The sequence below is a fragment of the Hemibagrus wyckioides genome, linkage group LG19, assembly GCF_019097595.1.
Source record: "Hemibagrus wyckioides isolate EC202008001 linkage group LG19, SWU_Hwy_1.0, whole genome shotgun sequence".
Taxonomy (NCBI): domain Eukaryota; kingdom Metazoa; phylum Chordata; class Actinopteri; order Siluriformes; family Bagridae; genus Hemibagrus; species Hemibagrus wyckioides.
This window is the reverse complement of record NC_080728.1, coordinates 8,860,903-8,884,990: the sequence shown is the minus strand read 5'-3', so window position 1 is coordinate 8,884,990 and position 24,088 is coordinate 8,860,903. Positions and strand designations below refer to the sequence as shown.

The 24,088-nt window shown below is 37.2% G+C and overlaps 1 protein-coding gene across 2 annotated transcripts in view; it reads right to left on the bottom strand.

Moving 5' to 3' along the window:
* The window catches only part of LOC131370153 (copine-8), a 103,079-nt gene that overhangs the window by 9,783 nt on the left and 69,208 nt on the right, over positions 1-24,088 (bottom strand). The window contains exons 9-16 of one of the 2 annotated variants that reach the window (XM_058417275.1): positions 22,663-22,782; positions 20,454-20,495; positions 19,385-19,460; positions 17,430-17,483; positions 17,157-17,218; positions 7,893-7,939; positions 6,645-6,826; positions 3,926-4,053 (exon numbers count right to left, since the gene is read on the bottom strand). In XM_058417275.1, the coding sequence (XP_058273258.1) occupies positions 3,926-4,053; positions 6,645-6,826; positions 7,893-7,939; positions 17,157-17,218; positions 17,430-17,483; positions 19,385-19,460; positions 20,454-20,495; positions 22,663-22,782 (711 nt within the window). The remainder of the gene's footprint in view (positions 1-3,925; positions 4,054-6,644; positions 6,827-7,892; positions 7,940-17,156; positions 17,219-17,429; positions 17,484-19,384; positions 19,461-20,453; positions 20,496-22,662; positions 22,783-24,088) is intronic. The other variant, XM_058417276.1, reaches the window with a different exon arrangement.

The following is a 24,088-nucleotide window of genomic DNA, read 5'->3' as shown; positions in this document are numbered from 1 at the left end:
ACTAACCTCTAACACCAATTCAGTTTATTTGCATTATTTGCATTTCATGTCTTTATTTAACAATGGACATTGTCTCAAAGCAGCTTTACAGAAGTATAGAAACATAGAAAAAATCATAAAGTTTGAAGTTAAGTTACTATTTATCCCAAACATTTATCCCTAATGAGCAAGCCTGAGGCGATGGTGAAAATCTCTCTGAGATGATATGAGGAAGGAACCAGGCTCAGAAGGAAACCTCATCCTCATTTGCGTGACACTGGACAGTAAATAATGTAACTGTTGATAATGTTGACACCAGTACTCACCTGTGCTTGTGGTATCTCAAGGCTGATACTGAGTCATCTCTCTTTGTTAATATAATGCCTCAAAGCACCATTTTAAATGTTCTTAGTATTTTTTTTTTTTTTTTTACCTCTGCCACAATAACCTTACTCATGGATTATCTGTAAAGGCTTAGTCTTTGGCCTTGACTGGTAAAAGTATAATGTAAGTCTATTTAAAATAAAATAATACAGAATAAACAGTGTTTATTTCAACAATTTTGAACCCTGACAACTAAACACACCCACGACAAAAACAATGTAAATACAACCTAGCAGAACCTAGCAACCTAGTCATAAAGAATGTGATAAAAATAAAACGTCCAACTAAATGAAACTGAACAGAACAGGCTCTGCTTAGCAGTCTTAATTATCATCTGTTTATAAGTGGAATTAAATTTTTCTTTATCATGATGTTTGTAAATTTTGCATTCCCTCTGGTCCGAATGGCACGGTGATATTTAAGCAGCAAACCGGCAACTTCTTTTTACTTTAATTTTAAAGACTGTTTTGCATCTCCCACTCTCTCTCCATGCTCATTTATAGATAGTGAGCCTGTGAGCTATACACAGAGCACAGATTTCTGAGCGTTATTGTAACAGCTTAGTTGTATATCATTAAATCGTGTGGGTGTGAGCTGTGCCACACACGTCGAGATAAAACACACAGAGAGATGACAGCAGTGTGCACTGACAGCTCAGCCTTCAGCACTGATGTCAATACACACGCACGTGTGTGTGTGTGTGTGTGTGTGACAAAAGAATCAGTGGCAATGGGTCTGTTAAGCTGGGCAGCTCTACATGTCACCCCTCTGACATGTTGTCATTTCCTGCTCGGCAAGATGGACACCAAATATTAGCATGTCTTTTATTATGAACAGCTAGTGTAATTTTTACATGTCAAGCTGAATAGCACACAATCAGGTTGACAGCTGTATATGTTAAAAATATTTCAGATTAGAAGCAAATATTCAAATAAACCTTTTATATTTCAAAGCACTTATTACATATTGCTGCAAGAGTGTGTCTTGTTTGATTTTGAAATCTGAAGACATGGTTCCCAGCTGGAAAAGGTTGCGTTGCTCCCTTCCAGAAATGAGATGCTGCCTCAAGCAGAGGAGATTAAGTATCTCAGGGTCTTTTTCATCAGTGAGACTAGAATTGAGTGAGATATTGACTGACAGATTGGTGCAGCATCAGTTATGCATGCAGTGTGCTGGTCTGTCTTGGTGAAACGAGAGTTCAGCTGGAAGACGAAGCTGTTGATATACCGGTCAATCTATGGTCACAAGCTCTGAGTAGTGACCGAAAGAATGAGGTCACGGATACAATCAGTGGAAATTAGCTTCCTCCGTAGGGTGGCTGGGATCAACCTTAGAGATAAGGTGAGAAGCTTGGACATTCAGGGAGAGCTCAAGGTAAAGTCGCTGTTCTTTTGTGTCAGAAGGTGCCAGTTCAGGTGGTTCAGACATCTAGGATGCCTCCTGGATGCCTTCCTGGGGAGGTGTTTTGGGAATATACAACAGTAAGAAGACCTTTGGACAGAGCAAGGAGCAGATAGAAAGATTATATCCCAAATCTGGCCTTAGAGCACCTGGTTATCCCCATAGAGCAGCTAGGGGATGTGGCTAGTAAGAGGGAGCACTGTTCTTAGTCTCTGCTTAGTCTTATTTCCACATGACCTGGACAGGCATATATGGATAAATGGATGGGTATTGAAAGAGCAGTTCTTTGAGTGTCATTAATTAAGGTTCATTATTCACAAATATGCAATTGTAAGTAAAATAATCCCCTTTATTCCAATTAACAGTTACTGCTATTTATAAACTATTTATAGGCAAGCAGTATATTCTTATGTATTGACTGATTATAATAATCTGTTTCTATAATGTGGATGTTAATCCACTTTCATCAATTAAAATTTTGTAATAAATTATTTCTAAACTATATACTGTATAGTGGCATGCAGCTGTTTATTAACACTTAGATCTATTATGCATCATATAAAGTTAATTAAGGTGTTTAATGATGTTACTGTTATGTTACATAAAATGTATGAAACAATGCCAGTAAGTTAGTACACTTTATACATTTATTACTAACACATTTGCTATGATACCACTTCTATAAAAGTTATCTGTCATGCTTATTTGAACTTTTCACTTTAAAATCTTTGTAATGAAAATTATACACCATAAATCATGAATCAAATTTCACGCTACATATTTTTAAAAATATATATTTTTTACCTTTTTGCAGTTTTTTTTTCTTTTATAAATTTTTAAATACCTTTTATTGTTTGTGTTCTGCATTTGCTCAATCTGCAGTATGTGTGTATTTGTCTTGTTAGTGTCATTGCCCGCTTCCATCAAAATGGACCTGACCGAGTTTTTCCCCACAGTCCCCAGTCAGCTGACACACTCCAAGCTCCAACATATGAGCAAGCACTGGACTCCAAATCATCCTATCCTAATCTAACACACCACCTCATTATAATCAGGTCTATAAACACTATATACTACTACTGTATTTGCTCACTATTTGCATAAGGCATGCTCCTTGCGTATTTCCTTGCTTATTTTTTTCACATTCCTAAGCATTATCTCTAAATAACATAATTTTTAGCCATGTAAACTTATATATTATGTTGTGGAATGTCTACAAAATAGTATATTACCTTAATATCTGACCTCTTAAGTTCAGACTCCTTCCAAAAATATTCAGTAAATATCTCTTTATATATCAAATATCAACATTTCAACAATTCTGCATTTTTAAAAAATCTGTTTATGTTGAGTTTTCGCTATAACAAATCCCTGTGAATTAGTTTTTACATAAATGACACTGTATAGGAACAAGCACATTAATATAAACCTGGCATTGAAATACAGCTAGCACTAATGTCAGAGCCGTGTAGTTACACAAAAAGGACTGATGTATGAACCATAAATGAACAAAAGTTGTATGCAATGATTCATATATTAAATAAAGCATATAACGACATGACAGAGTGACATTATTTATGCCTGACTATGAGCTAGCCATTTGATTCATACTACCCTGTAGTGCAGGAAGCATTGTAGTGCAGTGTTTACTCTATAAATCATGTGAACTCCCACCTTTTCACACACACCTTATTAACTCACACAAGGCTCAGCAAGCCCCGGAGTCAAGGGGTACATATCGATCACAGTGTAAACTAATTATGACGCACAAAAGAACAAGCAAAACAAACAGCCTCTGGGTCGTATTGATCTTTCTAGAGATGATTTGATATTAACACACACACACACACACACACACAGAACAACAGAACAAACCTTACATTAGATAAATCCTTAAATTAGTGACTCTCAGTCTAACATGATAAACTGCATTTATTTCAAATGCAATTTCGGGGGAAACGGGAAAATTTCAGAATTTAAATAAATAAATAAATAAAATAAATCCCAAATTAAATAAATAAATAAATATTTTCTGTCCTGAATAACTCTGCAGGGTGCCAATAAATGTGCAGCTGACTGTAATAAAACTTTTAAGCTCAGAGTAAGCAGGTTTTCATGGGGATTCAGACTTATGTATACGTAGGTGGGAATGCATGCATACCTTGCTACGTGGTTGATGACGGGTGAGAAGTTGGTGGGGCCGTAAAGCTGCACAGACTTCAGGCTCTGGTAGTATGCCTCCATTACACCATCTATTCCGTTACAGTATGGGTTCTGTGGGTTCCCATTCTGCAGAGTAAACAAACAAAAATACCACTAAGACACTAATCCAGGGATCGAAGGATTGGATCAATGTGGATCAATGAGTTGATCTGCAGGTCAGAACTCAGTGAAACTGAGCTGTTGAAGCTGTAAATACACCATGATAGCCTTAGCATCAGTTTAGCCCACTCATTCAAAACAAAATGTTATCTTCACATACTTAAAAGCCTAAAATACCTATATTTGCAACCCAAACTCTTAGGAGCTTAGGAATTTTCTAATAAACAAGGGCAATGCGGTGAAATTTTGTCATGTTTCATGCAAATGAAGCTGTAATGACACTTTTAACCTTTACTGCTATGTGTTATATCACAATAAAAAAAATAATAACTATAGCATTAACATTAACATAATTCTACTACACTAGGATAAATTTAATTAGCATAAAATAAACATTCAGTTCATATTTTTCTTTTCATTTTAATAATATTTGAATCTTCCTAGCCTTAATGCCTTGACATTGTGTTACAGGGCTTGAATTTTTCCTCAGAATGCTCATTTATTCATTCTATATGCAATACATGTAAAAGGTCTGTATCCCAGATGGTGCAGCATCTGTCTGTCATTATGGATAAAGCACGCTCTTCACTGGCCATATTGCAGCTTCTGTAGCCTGTTCAACAACATGTAAGCACATGACAGGGACAAACTAAAGCTCACTGAACATGCAACATTCAAGTCAATACAAAATGTCTTGTGTAATGTGGAGTATTGGGATATATATATGTTTCATAAAAATGGAATAAAGACCAACTTTATTGCATTTAGCTGCTGTAATATTATATTCTGAATCCCCTAGCTAAACTGGTAATTTAAGCTGTGCTGAGGATTTACTGTAAAAATTGCCGTCTTTGAGCTGCATCGATGCAATATTCTAAAGAAAGTGATGTTTTAAAGCTTTAAAGGAGATACATGTTATATGACAATCTGGAGTAATGATTAGTTATTACTCATAGAAAAAGGACCCAAAGCAAAGGAAAAAGACTCTCTCTTAAACCCCCACTTATCCATTCTTAATAATAAAGCCTTTTCACAATCCTAAAAAGAGTGCTAGTGTCAGGAACTGCTGGACTGTTCCCTGCCAGGCCTGAGGAAGGCGCTGGCAGGTGAACCCCAGAAACCTGCTTGTTCATGTGTCTTGTGATTACCTGTCCTATAGTTCTCTCCCCTGATTGTCTCACCTGTACCCAGTTTACCCTAATGTCTAGCCCTATAAATAGGGATCCTTTTGTGTCTGTCTTTGTCCGTGATTGTTTTGCTGTTACTTGTGCCGTGGTTCCAGTCCGGCTCTTCTCCTGTTCGTCTTTAGTATTAGTCTTCAGTATTCTCAGTTTACCACGCCATGTCTCGTCACCCTTCTGTTTCCCCATGTCCTGTCTTTATTTAATAAAGCAGCGCTTCGCTGAATCCTGTGTCTGGGTCTACATTCAACCGCATGCCGGTGTGGGCACACGCGCCACGGACGGCCGGGTTTGAGCCCCGCCTAGGGCAAGGATCCCGGCCGTGACAGCTGGTACACCCTAATGATATTTTCTCTGGATATTTGTAGTATTTTTATTTAAGAAAATATATGGTTAATTCAAAGGGCCTCCTGGTGGTACAGCAGCAGGATCCCACTGAAAAGTTAACTCTCAATGCCGGTCCCAAGCCCGGATAAAAATGGGAGGGTTGTGACAGGAAGGGCATCCGGCGTAAAACCTGTGCCAAATCATGTGGATCAAATGATCTGATACAAAACAGCGAACGCTGCCATTGCGTGGGACAAACGGGAGGATAAAAAATATATATATATTTATTTATATATAGTTAATTCAAAGATTTAATTGGCTAATAAATGGAAGCAGCCACACCTACACTGTTTCTGTTCTCATCTAACACAAGCTTGTATATACTGTACTACAGGCGAAAGGCAATATTTTTAAGTGAGAAAAAGGACTTCGGTCAGACTAATTCAATCCTAGCTGTTGATTTGTCCCAAATGAGAGGATGTAAAATGCTGTTTCACCAATTGATGAAATTGTAGCTATCATTATTGAAATTGTAACAGGAAGCAACAGTGAATTCGATACACTGACTGTCAAACAACATAATTCCACCTGCACAGATATACTGTGTGCTTTACACAGTCGAAAACAACTCTGACATTCTCTTTTTGTGATTACACTGTCATTTCATCTAATGCATTTACAATGCGATAAACTCCAAATATGATAATTGATCTAATAGCTGACATAGATGGAAAGCCTTTATGTGATACCATTATGTGATATTTTATATCAGTTCACAGTAAGAAAGTCATCATTCATCATTGTAGGCAGCATTCTGAATATATATTAACTGTCAGTCAATGATTAAAAACATTATTGGAGGAGTTGTACGTGCAGGGAGGAGCTGTCAGGACGTGTGTGTTTATGGTTTACGGTTGTAATGCATCTACAGATGCCGACTGAAGAATAAAATAAACACTGTAAAAAATAGCACAAGTGGGAAAAAGAGCAATTCTCACCAGCTGGAAACAACAGATTTGTGAGTTTCTAATGTTACAGTGGGTCACTCACTAGTGCGAATTCATGGGATACGCGCCCGTCGGGGGGCAGCTTGGCACCGAAGCCCAGCGCTGGGAACATCTTGTCACTGTCGTAGTCCTGAATGATCTCTCCCACAGCTTTGAGAGCCATGCCATAAGCATTCAGCTGGTATGGACTCATGTAGTGCAGGGAAGTTGGCTGGGCAGGGTTGCCTAGTGACCAGAAAAAAAAATCATAGGTCAATATTGAGCTTTAACTCTTTAAGTGAGCACAGACTTGAAGGAAAGGAAAGAGATAATATGATAGACTGTATATGTCATACCAATTAAAGATTCTCACATGTGTAGTATGCATACCGTTCAAGTTTAGATCATAAGAACTTTGTTGCTAGGCAACTGGGAAAGATGGAGTCGAGCATGGCAGGTAGCTAATGATTGAGGCAAATTATTTACCTAGCTAGCAGACTGTACTTATAAATAAGAGTATAGAGAGAGTGGAAACAAAACAAACCTGTCAGGAAAATTAACATTTCCTGCATGTGTTGAGTAATTACTAAGAAACCAAAATTGCACTGTAATTAAACTGCATTGATGATAGTCTGAACTTTCATGGGTTTTGCCATGGGAATATCAACAACTCATGAACTAGGAGCTATCAGAAAATTATTCTGAAATACTTATTAGCAGAGGAATGGGCTAATCAGAGAATATTTTCATCAACATGGAAAACTGACGACTCCATTTAAATGCAGAATATGCAAGCTTGTTCGAAAGGAAATAATGACAATTAACTAATTTGAGCTTCCTGCCAGCAGCAGGTGCATGTCACACCTAAATTCTAAAGTCTATCATACCCCATGGCCTCATAGCACAGACTTTTTGTGCTTCAGTAGTTTGATTTCCTCATTGATTAGTCAAATGTCTTTTATATTAAAACGGCTCTGAAATTTTCTGCATGCTTATAGCTCTCCTGCTCCTACTCGACAGGTAGCATTTGAATCTAGAGGTCATTGCTCGCTGAAAGCTACTTCATCATTTCTCTAAACTAGATATAATGGAAGCGGCCCTTTAATTTGGTGAGGCTTTGACCTCTCATTCACATGCTGTGCCTCTGTGAATGGATCTAAAAGCAATCATCCTCATCACGCTGATCATGGCTCTTTAATACATTACACCTCGCTCATTATGCTGGAGGAGGGCTATCAATGGCAGCTGTTTGGGCCTGAATTGTATGCATTTCAGTAATTCCCAACAGCCCACTGGTGACCGTTGCACTCACCATTTGAGGCGGTGAAATCAATTGCCACGGTGAAATTAATCTGAGTCCTGCAGAACAAAAAAGAGAGAAAAGGGAAAATTTATTTTTTCAGGCTTCAACCTACTTGTAATAATGTCTAGCAAGAGCCAGTGGGCTCAATTAAATTAAAACCAGGATTTTATAAAGCTGTCACCTTGAGAGATATTTAAAGTACATATATCTCTGCGGGAGAACAAATCTATCATGTAATAGAAAAAAGCAAGTTAAATACAAAGGGGTTAGAGAATTTAATTGCAGTCTTTTACCATATTGTGAAGGAAATGAAAACAATATGGGTTGGAAACTTATGGGCATTAATATAATACAGTACTTTTATATTAGTAATGCCTAATGTAGGGGAACAGAGTTAAGCTTCTGATTCAGTTCAAAGCATCAGACCATTAAGAAAAGTAAACATTCTATGGACCCTTAGAAAATTCAGTGACCAATAATATTGTCTATACACAATACAGTATAATATAATTAAATGTAATATATTTTAAGTTCCACAAGTGAACACTGTGATCTTTAATAACAATAAAGCTTTAAACAAGCAAATACAAAGTATGCTGTCTGGCTGTATCGAGTGCGTCTTGTCTTGTTATCAAGAGATTGCAAGTGTAAATCCTGACAATACCATAAAAATGCAATAATCAAGGAGCTCAACTGCCCATAAGAAATTAATTCAAATCAATCCTCAAAGTCTGCAACTAACTCTTGCCAACACTAACAATGTTTTATTTATCTGTTTACAATTATGTTTTACATTGTGGAACATCCATTAAACAAATTTCATGAATTACATTTTAGCAGCTATTGTGATAGTGACTGTGAAACAGTTTGTGATAGTGGTCTTGATATATTCCTTTTAAAATGACAGTTCTTTAATGGCACTTTACTTTACTAGATTTTCATCTATGTAACCAATATTCTGGAACATTAACTGATTTATTGAACATCTTATACATCAGCAAGGCCCTGACAAGGGCTGGACAAACTAAGACTGTATATTTAAACATGTCCTGTCAGTGGACATGTATGTTGTAGAACTCAGATATCAGTAACAATGGGAGAAGAACATGAATTGGATGGGTGTGTGTGTGAGTGTGTGTGTGTGTAGTTAGCAAGCAAGACTGAGGCCTTAAATATGGGCCTGTCTTCTCTAGTTATACCATCCTCATTACTGCAGTTACACACACACACACACACACATAAACGCCTCCACACGCACATGTATCCCCCACACACTCATGCACAGTAGTAATCCCTCAATAAATTATAAATCCTGGAAAACAAACAGCACACTGTTTGCTATTAAAACATCAGTTTAATTATTCTTCTGGATGCCAGCTGTGAACAACTCTTTGGGAATATATTAATTCAGTGCCACAGAATCAAAACTAAAGTGACAACAACAGACATTCCTCACAAGCTCAAGTCTTTTTGCTTGAGCTTATTAGCATGATATCCATACCCAAGATGGCAACCTCATTAAAAGAGACATTTGCAGTTAACAGCTGCATTGATGAAATGCAGCAGCTACAAAATTAAGGGAACTACAAGTGGATAAGGAGGCAGGGAAAACAATACTCAAGCGGGACGGAGGTTTATAAGGAACCTTAAAAAAGGACAGCAAAAGGCCCAGGCCTTAATTTATTTTTGGGTCTCTAGTGTCAGTGCTTTCCAACAGTCAGAGATAAAATGGTTCCTTTAAGGTTTTTCGCTATGGTAAAATTTTAAAGACAGAGGGCTTGTGGTTTCTAGTTAACAAGCTGAATTTGTTAACAAATTCAATTAATTGAATAAACAAGCTCAAAATGTATTTTGTGACATTCTTTAATTCTTTAATAAATGAAACACTGTTGGCAAATTGCTGTGATATAAGAGGGATAAAAAAATTTAAAGTATGCTTTTATGGGAGATTTCGACTGCACATCCAGTCACGTTCCACCCTGTACTTATCATATTCTTAGAGGCTTATTTCGTAGCAGAAATTGACTGCACAGATACTGTAACACATATCTTTTTCTCCAAGTAGTAGAAAAGCATTTAATAACCACATTTTCATGTGGTATGGTATTTCAAGTTAGTCCAAGCAGCTCAACAACAGACACCAAAGGAAGTTTTTGCTGCTTACTGACTATTCTAGAGGAATACCCCCATGCTGGCCTGGCTCTATAACAGATGCTAGGTAATAGAAAAAAGAAGAGAGCAAGGCAGGTCTGAGTGAACATGCCCTAATATGTAGATGTTGCCCAGGTCATTCCCCTGGCCATCTGCTCTGAGTGCAGCCTCCAGCTGAAGGGGCAAACAGCAGTGATAAGTCCCCTCCCTGTTCCCCTCCCTGCTCCATTACACAGACCAAAATCACCTTCAGCTAGGTGATTCAGCTCACTGCACATCTGACACAGAATGTCTTACACTTCCACAGCCTTCCTGAAAGACAGCACAGCTGGAATTGTGGCTCTGCTGAAACTGCTGTCTATTTTTATTCCAGGTATAAAAAATTGCCATTGTGTTCTGGTCATCGTACTTTTTGGTCATGCACAATATCAGCCTGTTTGGGGACAAAGGGAACTGCATAAACAGAAAAGCACTTGATACTACTGTGAAAGAAATCCTGTAAAAAACCAAACCAAACCAAACAAAAGAAAAGAAAAAAAAAAACTACAGTACTGGCAGCGGTGGTTTACAGAATTACACTGTAAAAATCTGGGTTACTGCTGTTGAAACTGTTTTTGTTAACTACAGCTTATAACTGAGTACAGCTTTTAATTATGAGCCAAACACAATTTCAAACCAACAGAGAAATTCATAAAGAAACACAAAATCATTGCCCATTGACTTTCTCAGAATTAAGCACTACTAAATCTATGGTTTGAAAAATAAACACAAACTTAGAAATATAAAGGGGCTACAATGTTCTTCATGGAGAAGAAGACCAAGATCCTTCTACAAGAGTCTTTAACCTTGTTAAACAAGGTTCTCTACAGGGCACTTGGCACAAAATATTCATTGTAAAGGTGCCAATAATTTTGAAACTGCGCTACATTTAATTTTTTTTATTTTTTATTTATGTACAGCTTTACAATGTCCATGTAGCTCAAAGCATCACTTACTGCATGTGTTAATCTGCTATATTAATTCTTGTTCATTTTCACAAAACTCATTCTGCGAATAATTCTGGAGTTCATTGTACATTGCCTACACTGACAGAATGATGTTATGTCTACATATATTTTTCCTTGTCATCATTTCATAATACGCTTGATTTTAAAAATCAATCAGGCTGAAGTGGGCAAGCTAAGGGCATTGACATTCAGTTAAAACTGTAGCCATGGTGACAGGAAGACCACAGGACTTAGGTAATATCCATTGTCTTAGGTATTGTATATGTTATCCTGTGTATTTATAGTGGTGTTCTACACTGGGCATTATGTGAGCTCACACAATTTCCTTCAGCTCTTCATCAGTAATCAGTTTCTCACCACAGAAATGCTGTTTACAGACTGGGAACAATTAACCATCCAGCAGATCCAGTCAGAAACACCACTGTACCTGATATACACTTGTACCAGCACAACACACAGTTAAATACCTTCCTGGGTATAGTCTGCCACCCAAGTAATCTCTGGTCAGCAGTAATCCCTTTCCACTAACAGATAAATAGACATGGCTGACAGATTATTACTAATTCATTATAGTATATGGGAGGTTTACCTGCGGAAATAGCCACTGGCTGTAGATACATGGTACCAAATGAACTGTATAAATACACTTTTCATATACTCATTTGATGCCACAGCATACTTGCACATGAAAAAGCTCAACCTGCAGTACCAACTATAAAAAAATAAAAAATAAAAATCAAACAGTATGTTGACATTTCCAGATATCTCAGTGGTAAAATTTATGTAACACCTGAAATGCTCCAGACAGAATGTGAGCATGTATGTAAAATACACAACTAGCCTCGTGAGTGTGAAAAGTTGTTTTTCTGTCTTGTCCCTGACAATGTATGGAAGTCATCATCAGCTGGCAGTAAGAAAGACAGAGAGGTAGAGAGTGAAAAGGATGCGCATGCTGTGTTGGTGGATAACGTTCACTTGGGAGTCCTCAGTTCTGTCAGTCTGCACAACCGACAAGCAACTAATGGCTTTCATGAAGTTAGAGTACTCTAGCATGAAACAAACTCAGGCACGCTTAATTAGTTAGCCTGACCTAACACCACGAGTTGTTAATTAAGGCAAATGGCTTATAAATAGTATTTACACACAGATTAGGAAGGGATATTCAAGAAAGCAATGATCCATTAAAAAATAAAAACAACAAAAGCAGTCTCTCTGTGCAGTGTACTTTCCCGACTCCTTAATGAGATCAAATCCTTTTGCCTTCAGTGCCCAGACAGAACAAAATGCTTATGTCAAATGAAAGCTGAACAGAGACCCCACAGGGAAGCACCTCTATCCATGAGGGCAGAAAGAGAGAAAGAAAGCAAGATTTCCTTTGCTCCTCTTAATGGCACATCAGTGCCTTCCAATAGAAGATGACAGTTCAATAAACAGAGGCTTAACAGCAGCAGCTGCTTGCTGGAGCGCTCTGCAATTCAAGTGTGCATAATAGAGCCTGTTATATGTGAACGTGAATCCAGGTAATAAGACAGAAAGATGGAGCCACATATTGCAGATCTACAACTCATCTGAAACCCCAGCTGACACCTCATTCGGAGATAAAAGTTTTATAACTTTACATTGCATGGGTTTCTGAAGCTGCAGATGGCTACTGGAGTAGAAAATGACAACTTTAAGATTTCTGTGAAGTGGAGGATAATGGATGGCGAGCTGTCTTGACGGGTTTTATCTGTGTGAAAACCTACACTACCAAGCCACCACATTAGCAAGAACGGAACTAATCCTGGTGCAAAAAGCTGCTAAAGATGGGGGGACATTGCAACACATTGCGTCAACTTCCATCTTACTCATTTTCATTATGAGTGTAGCTAAGTGTGAGGTCTTGCAGAACTGGGCTGTTTATGCAGCTGACCTTTTAAATCTTAATTGCATGAAATATCAAAATAAACAGTGGAATTAAAGTTGCTGTATCAGCATGTCAAAACTGATCTAGTATAGATTTATGACACTTGCAAAAATACACCCAAACACCATACGATCTGACCAACACTTCCAAGAGCTATTTCTCAAACCTGCCAACCCAACACAACAATGTCATTTCAGTGAATTGAAAGACATAATTAACCTGTCACCCTAGACATGTTCCTCTCAATCCTTTTGTGAAAATGAATAAAAAGAAAAAAATATCTATAAAACAGGCATAGTGAGGAAAATGACTGCACCAGACAGCGAAAGCTCTAGTCACAGTAACACTCTTAAACCACCTGGAAGCCCCTGCAAGCTGTCGCTTCGATTCTTCCTCTCAGAGATAAAACAACAATTACTAGAATATACACGTCTTCTGCTGGAAAAGCATGCAGGAGGGATTTTTTATGCATGAGTGAGATGCTTGGGAAATGCCTCATGACATTCACTTCATGCCAGCAGATGTTGTAGGTGGAGGGTGGGGAGCTGGGACAGGATAGGACGATGACAGATCAGGAGGCAGGAGATTTGTCACAGAGGAGAGGCTGAAATTCTCTTCCTTCTAATCAGTCGATTACCAAACTCTGTAACCTTACAGAAAAGTGGTGCTCTCGGTACAAAACTAAACCTTTCAGGAGATAAATGCTTGTAACTGGGGAGTCTATTCAGTATATAACAAATGCAGAGAAGTGAATGTAAGGTACATAAGTGGACCATTAGTACATTCACATTATTTGTACTTTATCAAACAAAGGGTCTGAATGTATAGCTTAACAAGTGATCTCTCTGTGGCAAGGTGGTGAGAAAAAAACAACTTCAGGAAGGAAGGACAACTTCAGGAAGAAAAGAACATCTTTACACCTCTATAAGTTTAAATTATAACATCATCCAGTACTAAGTGTTAAGATAATGTTCTGGATCAGCATTTTCATCTTAAGGGCAGCAGATGAGATTCAAAGGACGAGAGTAGCCAAAGCAATAAATGTAATAGTATGTGTCTGATTATTTACACATCCATTCAAAAGTTTAATTTGAAAACTTTTTTAGGCACATGAATGTTCAAATTCTGGGTGCCTACCTATAGCACTCATACATAATACATACAGTATACCACACATATTATACATACTGCATTTCCTATACTGCTGAAAACTGACATGATTGGATGTGTCATGTTGTATTCTTCACTCATCTGTTCATCCTCTTTATGTCATCCCTGTCACAATCCCTATATCACTGATGAATAATAACCTACCATCTGCTTCTTTCCATTATGGTTCACAGCTGACACTGTTTACTTTTTGCATTTGTAAATATATAGAGAAAACCATCTAGGATCTGCAGATCTTACCATAGATCTAAAAATGGAATAGATGCTCTTTCTTCATCCTGTCCGTCGTATTTCCATTTAAGAAAGGGCTTGTTTATTTAAAGTATGCCAGGTATGAGTATAATATAATTAGTAAGCAGCAGGCAGCATGAAAAAAAGTTCAATATTTGTGTATTCAAGATTCAGAGACAACATATTTAAATACAATCTTCAGTTTTATCTTGCCTCACACAAGCATATTTCCCAAGCATATTAGGGAAATAATGATTGTTGCTGTATGTAGGAAAAGGGGTCTAAATAACAACACATTGTTTCTAGCCATTTCCTACACCTTTGGTATGTACAAAAACCAAGCAGGTTTGAGCTCACGTACTAAAGATTGACAGAAAAGTCAATCATAGCATGAAATTCTTGCGCTAATAAAGATGATGTAAGTTTCAAATCACATTCACATTCAAATCATACTGTACCAGACATGACAAACAACAAATAAAAGTCTGGCCAGCTGCAGTTAGCTGAGTGATGATAATAGATTACATAATTAAATAAACTGAACAGCTCTGATCCCATGTTATTGACATCCATGAAAAAAGTGACCGTCCACTTCCTCCTAAATCTCAAGTTAATCTTGGTTTATGGCATATTATATTTGCACAAATATCTATAATTTTGATTTGCAGATCAATTTTATAATTAAATCTATATCATGTTGGCTAAATTTAAAGTATATATTCATAGCAATAATTTAACAGCCACTTATTAGAATTAATATCCAAGCTCAGATGTTGCGTTTTAGGGTATATTGCACACAAAAAATAGCATTTGATGAAATCTTAATCGAGTCCATGCTGTGGTCTGGTAAAAAAATAAAACCGTTATAATATGGATTAGGTTTCATGGGACTAATGAGGATTATCCTGATTAAAGAATTAAAGAATCTGAGCTATGTTCAACCCTAAACAGTCGCTAACCGTCTAAACCTTGACAAGCACTGTGAAAAAAACATTGCCTACATGTACACAATGGACTGAAAATGTAAGACACTTATAAACACACTATGACCAAATAGTAATAATATATCTCAAAAGTACAATGATTTTCTTTGTTCAGAAATGGCAGAAACGGTAGAAATGGCAATTATTTGTATATAAAGAAATCAAACACACCGCAATTTAGCAGATGCCTGAATAACACTTATCCCATAATTATTGGATAATGAGGTGCACTTCATACAGAGTGCCAATCACTCCACTCAGCTTAGTGAACGCAAAGGAATGAAGCATGAAAAGGAAGGCAGAACAGAAAGAAACAACCTCAAAACATACGCTATATGACTTTAATCAAGGACTTCATGCAGACAGATAATAGAGTTATCTATTATCTGCACATGCTACAGTTCATCCTCACCTGGAGATTCTTAATTTGTCACTTAATTTGTCACTTTTCAGCAAGTGTTTAGGAGTGTGACTCTGAATGTCTATAACTTTACCATCCAATCAACTAACACACACACCTGACCTGCATTTCTCTGGTTCCTTGAGCAAGGGATCACATGATGCCAAGAAAATAAAAATAAAGAACAGTCATGTTCTCAAAACCTCATAGATACAATCCTGTATGAGGAAAAACTCCACTGCAAGAAACTAGTGAGTACCCACCTGCCTAAGACCTATAACCTTTGGGAACTTTAGAGTAGGAGAGACCAAGAAAGCTTTTGTACCTAAATTCCAAATAGCCAAAGCCAGACCCCAATGCAAAGGTCTATTCTGTCTGACCAGAAGTCAAATTTACATGGATGTGAATGATGTAAAAATGTTGCCAACATTCGTTTTTATTTTCAGTTTCATTCAACCATGTGCACATCAATATCAAGATGCTTTAATGTGCATAGTACAGTAGCATCTCCAGGGACCTGAGTTCAATCGAGCTTGGGTTATTGTTTAAGCAGACTTTCAAGGGTTTCCTCTGGGGTCTCTGTTTGAAAACCTGCTGCAGTGTTTGTGAGAATAGCTTCCTGCAATGGACTAATGTCCCATCTGATGTGTATTCCTGCCTCATGCCCATCATACCAGGCTTTGGAAACACCAAGACCATGGTCTGGATAAAGCATCAAGTGAATGAGAGAGAGAGAGAAAACTGGTAAATATGGCTAGTTTTGGTCAGGAGAGCTTATTCTTTACATGCTCTAATTTTCTGAAAAGTGTTGCTCCAATATAACAGTCTTTGAAATGAATCAATGGAAAGAAAAAGACTCTACATTAAAAACTGATATAGATAAACTGCACTGACCATAAGGACATGAATCCAGACACAGTGCATTGACCTCTGCAGTAGCACGTGCGACTAAAAGGAGAGTGTAGCCATTAAAATGGACGCCTGAGAAGAAGCAGCATATGGCCTTCCTCCTAAAAAGCATTGCTTGACGTGGGCGTGATGTCTGGTTCACATGAATAAACCTTTTTCACCCTTCTTAGAGTGACAGGTAACCATAATGACTTTCATTTAGCCCACACTCACACACACACCTGGGCAAAGATTAGCACTGACCAAATCTCCCCCCACCACTTTGAATGGACTTATCCACCCACAGTTTTTGCCTGCGTGTATTCATTCCGCTCCAGTCTCTCAGCAGGATACAGGTGACATTCAAAAGTCCTGCTGCTCTGCACTGTAGAACAGCAACATTGTGTTTAACAATGCTACACAAAAAAAAATCCTCATTGAATGCTGTGTTTTTGAAAGCAAAAAAATTGCTAGCTATGTGTAACACTTGCTTTGATCTGCCCTATATTTTGGTGCTTGCAAGAAATGGCCACTCACCCGCCCTTAATGTAGTCTAGGAAGGTGACTTCAGTATCCACGAGGAATGACAGAAGTGTTACCTAACAATGGATAGAGAGCAAGAAGACAGTTCTAACAGAGCATACTGACTGCCCCCAGGAAATTATTACACCTCATTAATTTTACCATACACAGCATCCATTTACAGTAAAAATCCAATCAGAGCTGCACTAATTTGACAGTTGAAATGTGTAAATGATAGCATATGTCATTACACAGATTACTCCTACACCCTGCACATATTCTACATACCGTTCCAGAATTGAGGTATTTTTTCTTCTTGCCTTTTTTCTTTGGATTAATGACCTGTTGGGACAGACATTTTTCATAAATTTGTCAGAAAATCAAGAGGTAGTCACTTAAAAAAATAAGCAAGAATATAAAATAAGCATTTTTCATAAAAATCTCTATCTATTATACCTGTAGTCTTCTAGAAATTTCATAAAATAATGTATTTTGAAACTTATCCCCGTTCTGAGCAATTGCAATGGAAGTCCATCAACCAGCTAGAACTGAAGATGGCTAGATCTGGCCAGATATCAAACATCATCACCGTCAGACACATACATTATATGGCCAAAATTTGTGGACACCTTACCATATAATTTATGTTTCTCCCTAAACAGTTGCCACAATGATTGATGCATACAGTTGTCTAGAATGTTATTGTATGTTGAATCATTACAATTTCAAGCGACTGAAACTAAGAGGCTAAAGAATGTTCTAGCATGATAATGTCCCTGTGCACAAAGTGAGATCCAATACATGCTTTGTCAGCGTTGGTGTGAAAGAACTTGTGTGTTCTTGAGTGTACCAATCCTTGAACTTAACGCCACTCATCACTTTTGGTATAAGCTGAAACGCTGACTGCACACCTCCTCATTTAACATCAGTACATGGTCACTAATACTCCTATCGCTGAATGAAGATCAATTCCAACAGCCTACTGGAAAGCCTCCAAAGAAAGAGTGGAATGTCTAACAGAAAAGGGTATTAAATCTGAAATCATATACATGGCATATATGGGTGTGATTGGTCAGGTGTCCAACTTCTTTGGTCATACAGTGTACATTGTAAATGTTGGAAGTTGCATGGAAGTTGGGCCCACGCATGGTTGGCCTCACTGACAGCAACTCACCTACATAGACTATAGAATGATACAACACACACATAAAAGAAGGATGTTTGCACCAAGACATGGTAGCAGAGGTCTAATAAGAAAAGACTAGCACAGGTGGACTGGACTTCACTGATGCCAAGTCAGCTCACTGCTGCATAGAATTCAACAACTAGGCCATGTCCTAAAATGTTTATTGTTGGATTACAACAATTAGCATGTTAAAGTCGCTTACTTTAACAGAAAATGCCCTTAGACTTTAATTATACTAAATTTCGAGCTTTCCATTCTTTTCTCAGTATATAGACACATGTTGAATTTCATATCAGTGGCAACTGCTCATACACTACAGAGCCACCACATGAACATGGTGTTGGAATTTCAACATTATTCTTGTTCTGCTATTTTTGTGGCATAATCCACATTATCTGTTGCAGTAAATAGAGGGAAAACTGTCTTTAAGTTTCAGGAAAATCAGCAAAGCATACTTGATGGAAATGCAGGAAAGCACACACACACATACACTCGTCCACTCAGAGGTACAGTGGTTAAGAGGGTGAAAGCTATTAGCCCTTGATGAGAAGTGTTCCATAACTGCTCTCAAGTAGTTGTCACTTCAAATAAACAGTTTGTGTGAGTGAGAGAAAGAGAGATTAGAAAGGGAAGATGTGTTTGACAGCAAAATGGTCATGCAGACAGTAAGACCCACACAAAGGCATCAATGATGACAAGCTGATGAAAAAGCCCTTCACCCCTACTCACAATTACACACACTAACCACTCCAGCATGAGGCCAGTTGCTTAGAGTTGTAGTGTGTTAAATCGTATATTCATGCCACCTCTCACTTAACTGATAGCATGCAATCACTTTCACCTCTACTTCCTTAATCACTCACAATGTGCAAATGTTATAAGAATATATAATTCAAAGATAATGAGACTTTACAGTTTTATTTCCTTATTTTAATCACAGAATAAGCATAAAGCTGTGCGTCAGTTCTTCCTTTAAGAGGACATCCTATGCTAGAAAAACATTCAGAGAAAGGCATGCATGAAGAAGAAAAGCTGTGAAAGCCGGTAGGTCACCCACCTCATATACATTAAACTGGGACTGCCCTCTGGACAACTCTCTGTAGCTTGTGCTAAACTCGCCAATGAAATCGTGGCTGTATGTGCACACAAGCGTTCAGACATTCATATGGAAAGAGCACACACACACACACACACAAAGAAAAGAGAAATTCATTTTAATGTAGGATAGGATGTACTGCATAATGATCATCTGTATAATCTCCACCTTGCTATGATTGGAATTTTTTTTCTTCTTTGTGTATCTCACAATGAAACTTTTAGCACTTTGTTATGTTGTTCTTTTTTTTTTTTTAACACTCTGGCAGCTGTAAAAACACAATATGCAAAATATCATCTATTTCACTCCAGGCTAAATGACTATCATCATAAATGTACTAGATAAAGATACTTATGCCTAGTTGTGCAAAATGAATTTATCCATTCAAGATATAAAGGCTGACATCAACTAAATTAAAGTATTTCTAACACTCCATAGGAAATTGAGAAGTCATGATAGTGAGTGTATTAATGGTACTGTATAAGTATAAATGATGGGTTTAATCTGCAATAAAAAATAACTTGTCTATAAAAATAAAACTAACTGTTTTATTTTGTATAATATCGTTGCCTGATTTCTTTCTGCCTCCCCTGCCAGGTCAATTAGGTTCCAATAGAGTGTCAATTTATTTAACTGTCTTAACTGTCTGTTTAAATGAATCAGAGCTTCTGTGTATCACTTCCATATACACAGCTTTGCACCACATTCTGTCCATGCTGAAATGTTCATATTATTTTTTATATAAAATTAAGTGTAATCAAAACTGTGGAATAACTAACTAACTAATAAACAACTAGATGACATTATTTAAATATTTAAAGGAACTTGTTTGCAAAATAAGCCAGACTACTGCTCAAGCCTCACTCTGACAAAATAAGACATTAACTAAATATCAGACTAAATAAAATTATTTTTTATAGACAATTTTAATACAATATTATCGATTATTATATACTTTGTAAGCAGTATACTTTTGCTTGCTTATGAACAGTACTTGTTTGTGTTTTACTGAAAGGTTACAACACTTTACCTGCCATCTCTGTCCCAGTCATACACTTCAATCTTGATTGTTCTAGATAGAGAGAGAGAGAGAGAGAGAGAGAGAGAGAGAGTAGAATGTCAGCTTGACCACTGTACAGTAATCTCGTTTCACACCAGCCTTTTTTTTCTTTTCAATTTTGCCTCAATCAGTATCTGAAGTATCTGAAGATGAAGTATCATTCTCTCAATAGCCAGTAAGCAATTTTCCATAGACTGTAGCCAGCATCTCTAACAGCAATTTTTTACATTTTACCATTCACTGCATGGGCAATCAGGGCAACTAAGCCAGAGATCCAGAGATAGAGAGAAAGAGGTATGAATCATACACTGCTATGCTACAAAAGCTAGTCATTAGTGTTACATTACAACATGAGCAGTGAATTGGTTTCCTTGGAGCCTGCAGAGAGCAGTGAGGTTTTAAGTGCTGCATGGAGCCATTTAAAAAGCTAGAGATATTGCGTACAAAATAGTGTTGGATTTCTTCTGGATGGCTTAACCTTCATTTGTATGAATGATCTATAAACCTGCCAGAGACATGAACCAGTGCCAGATAGCAGTAGTTTGAGAATAAGACCCATCGTTCAAGGTTGAGAGGCTCGATTTCTATTTACCGATCTCAGTTTCTCATTTCTTGGGATGTAAACTTATTTAAAAAGTTCACTTCCATATAATTTCCAGCTTTCAGCATTGCTGCGGTTAGCAGCTACACAACAAGTGATGAGCGTGCAGCATGAATTTCTGTTTGTCAAAATCCACAGGCACTTTGTTTGGCTGCATTCTAACAATAGCCTGTCACCAGAACTAACACAGCAGCAGGACACTGAGCACTTCTCTACAAGAGAGTACTGCAGAGTCTTATCTCCATAAACACACCCCTACAGTGCCCCAAACTCAAACACTTTCAATCACAGATAAAACATAGGCAGGAGGCGATAATCAGTGCTCCTTCAGCCAAAGCTTTAAGTCTTATAGAGGAAGCACAAGGGGGCACTTTTGGCTGCCACTGGTGTATACTTTAAAGTTAACAGTGTCTGAAATGCCTTATAAAACAATACGTTTTGCATAAAATTGTCTATCCATCATGAAAAACATTATACTTTAACACATTTCTATTTGCTCTGTCAGGAGGAATTTTATTTAGATTTTCAAAATACTTATTTGAAGGCAAAATATGTCCTAATTATTTTTTTAGAAAGGAAATAGAGCTTAGAACACTAGTCTTTTCCACAAACTGACAACTGCAACAGTATATTATGTCCCATTAAATTGTGTTATATTATATATTATTTATATGTACATATTTTATTTTTTAATCCGCTCAGAAAATGTACCAGTTCTTTCCAAATTGGAGGTGATGGCAAAGGGAATCCAGAGAAACATTGAAAAAGAGGCATCTATTAGATACAGTGTGCAGCTCAAGCATTTCACGTGCATGTGAAGTGATGCAATCATTACTGGGTTTTCTTGCACTGGTTTAGTAAATACAACATGATTATATTGAAACACAGAGGTTAATTACAACTTTATATGATCCCATAAAATGTATTAATTCAACAAGATTCTAACTTAAAGTTCAAACTTTCATGAAGTTTAAAATTTTAACAGGACCAGAGTGTGTGCTGTTGTAGGACTACATCTCCCCCATTATCCTGCTCAGTGGAATAAATTCAGATCATTCACACTGATGTAGCCAGTGATATAGGGTGGCACTTTAAATGCTGTTACAGCTGCCTCAGACTGTTTATAACTAGAGATGGCACCTAGCTGATATCCAATATCAGTGTCAAGCAAATATCTGGAATTGAATTTCATCAGATACTGGCTACTTTTTTATTCAAATGGAGAAGGCGGGTCAGCTGTCTGCTGGTGTCATTATTTTTAGTCCAACAGCCAGAGAAAGAAAGGTTTTCATTTGAAATGTACGTTTATATGCGATACATTGCTGTGAGACACATGTGGCATACTCCTGCTACACTACACACATCAGCTAAGGTGCAATACATAGAATTATTTCAATTTTTCAAATTAAATTGTACAGATGATGATCTTTTCACAATCTTACAACAAAAACATGAAAATTAATACTGCTTTTCTCTATTACAAAAATCCCTAACAAAATGTCAAAAAGGAAAAGTCCAAGATCAGAATCACAAGTTAGTGAGACATGCCTCTGTTTTACATAAAAATAAAAGACATACTTGCTGAGGCCCCACCTGTCATAGTCTCCATTGCACAAGGCTCTGACAGGGATCTTGAAGGCCTGCCATACAGGGTTCAGGGTGTTCTTCACTACTTCTGTCTTATGGCAAATGGTGAATCTGTCACGAGCACAGACACTTCAGTCACATACATGAACAAAGTAAGGTGAATAATTTCTCATATACACATTTTACACAAAGCCCTGGGATTTATCATGCACACGGGCCTACTAATGGCTTAACCATATATATTAAAATAATAACAGTGTGCAGGTGCAAGTGCGTAAAAGGTTACACACTTGAGGTTATGTATTGAGATTAACCATGGAAGTAATCCATGGGTAGATTTAAAATATATGAGGTCAAAACCACAACTGCACTGATGTGGGCAGGAAATATATTCTTATTATATTTGTGATACTAGATCATGTAGTAACCATGCAAAAGTAGCATCATGTTAAGTGGGTAAAACAGACTTTTTAATAATAACAATCAGATTGCACTCATAGAGCTTGTGTTAATATTTGGAGTGAAAGGAAAAAAAATAACTGTCTTGACGTAACAAAAGATTCTCTCATACATCTTATGTAAGATATTTGAAGAAAAAAAAATCACCATGTTGTATTTAGTAGCTGGCTGACTTTTACCAAAATGCAGAAACCAATTGCATTGCATGTTTTAAAGAAAAAGTAATTAAGGACATGCTTGACTGCTTGCACACCACTGCCTTAATAACAGTATAAAGAAATGCACCAATAGCGAAGTCGCATGATACAGTTACTTCAGGATAGTTGCCATAGTAACTGAGCAGAGCTTAGAATTAGCCTATTTCATGGAACCAAAATAAGACAAAAAATCAGGCAGGCTTGTTAAAATAAGGCATGTGCATTTCGGGTAAAAATAACAATAGGTATAATTGTCTTAAGCCCAACCAAAATAGCAATATCCCTTAAACCAAACAAAAAAATTACGCTGATAAAAAAAGAAAGCTCACACAAACAGGCTAAAAAACACATCCAGGGAAACACGACTAAGAATCACCATTATTACACATGCAATGCACACCAGAAGCACTGAGAGTTTAATGAGACACTAAACTGAGGTAAGAAGAGACAGGTGAGACTCATTAATTGCTACAGCCGTGGGTAAATAATATACAAATAAAGAAGGCAGAGGCTGTTACACAAAGTATACATGATAACCAATGAACAGAATAGTCCAACTTTTTGAAATACATTAAAATTACTTACTGGCAACTTTATAAGGAATATTCATGCAGTTAATTCATGCACTTATAGAGTCAACCAATCATGTAGCATTACAGTACATAAAATCATGCAGATACAGTCCAAAAGCTTAGATTAAACTTCGGTAGGGGAAATGTGATCTTGGCAACTAAGAGAGTGACACAGAGAGTGCAGATATT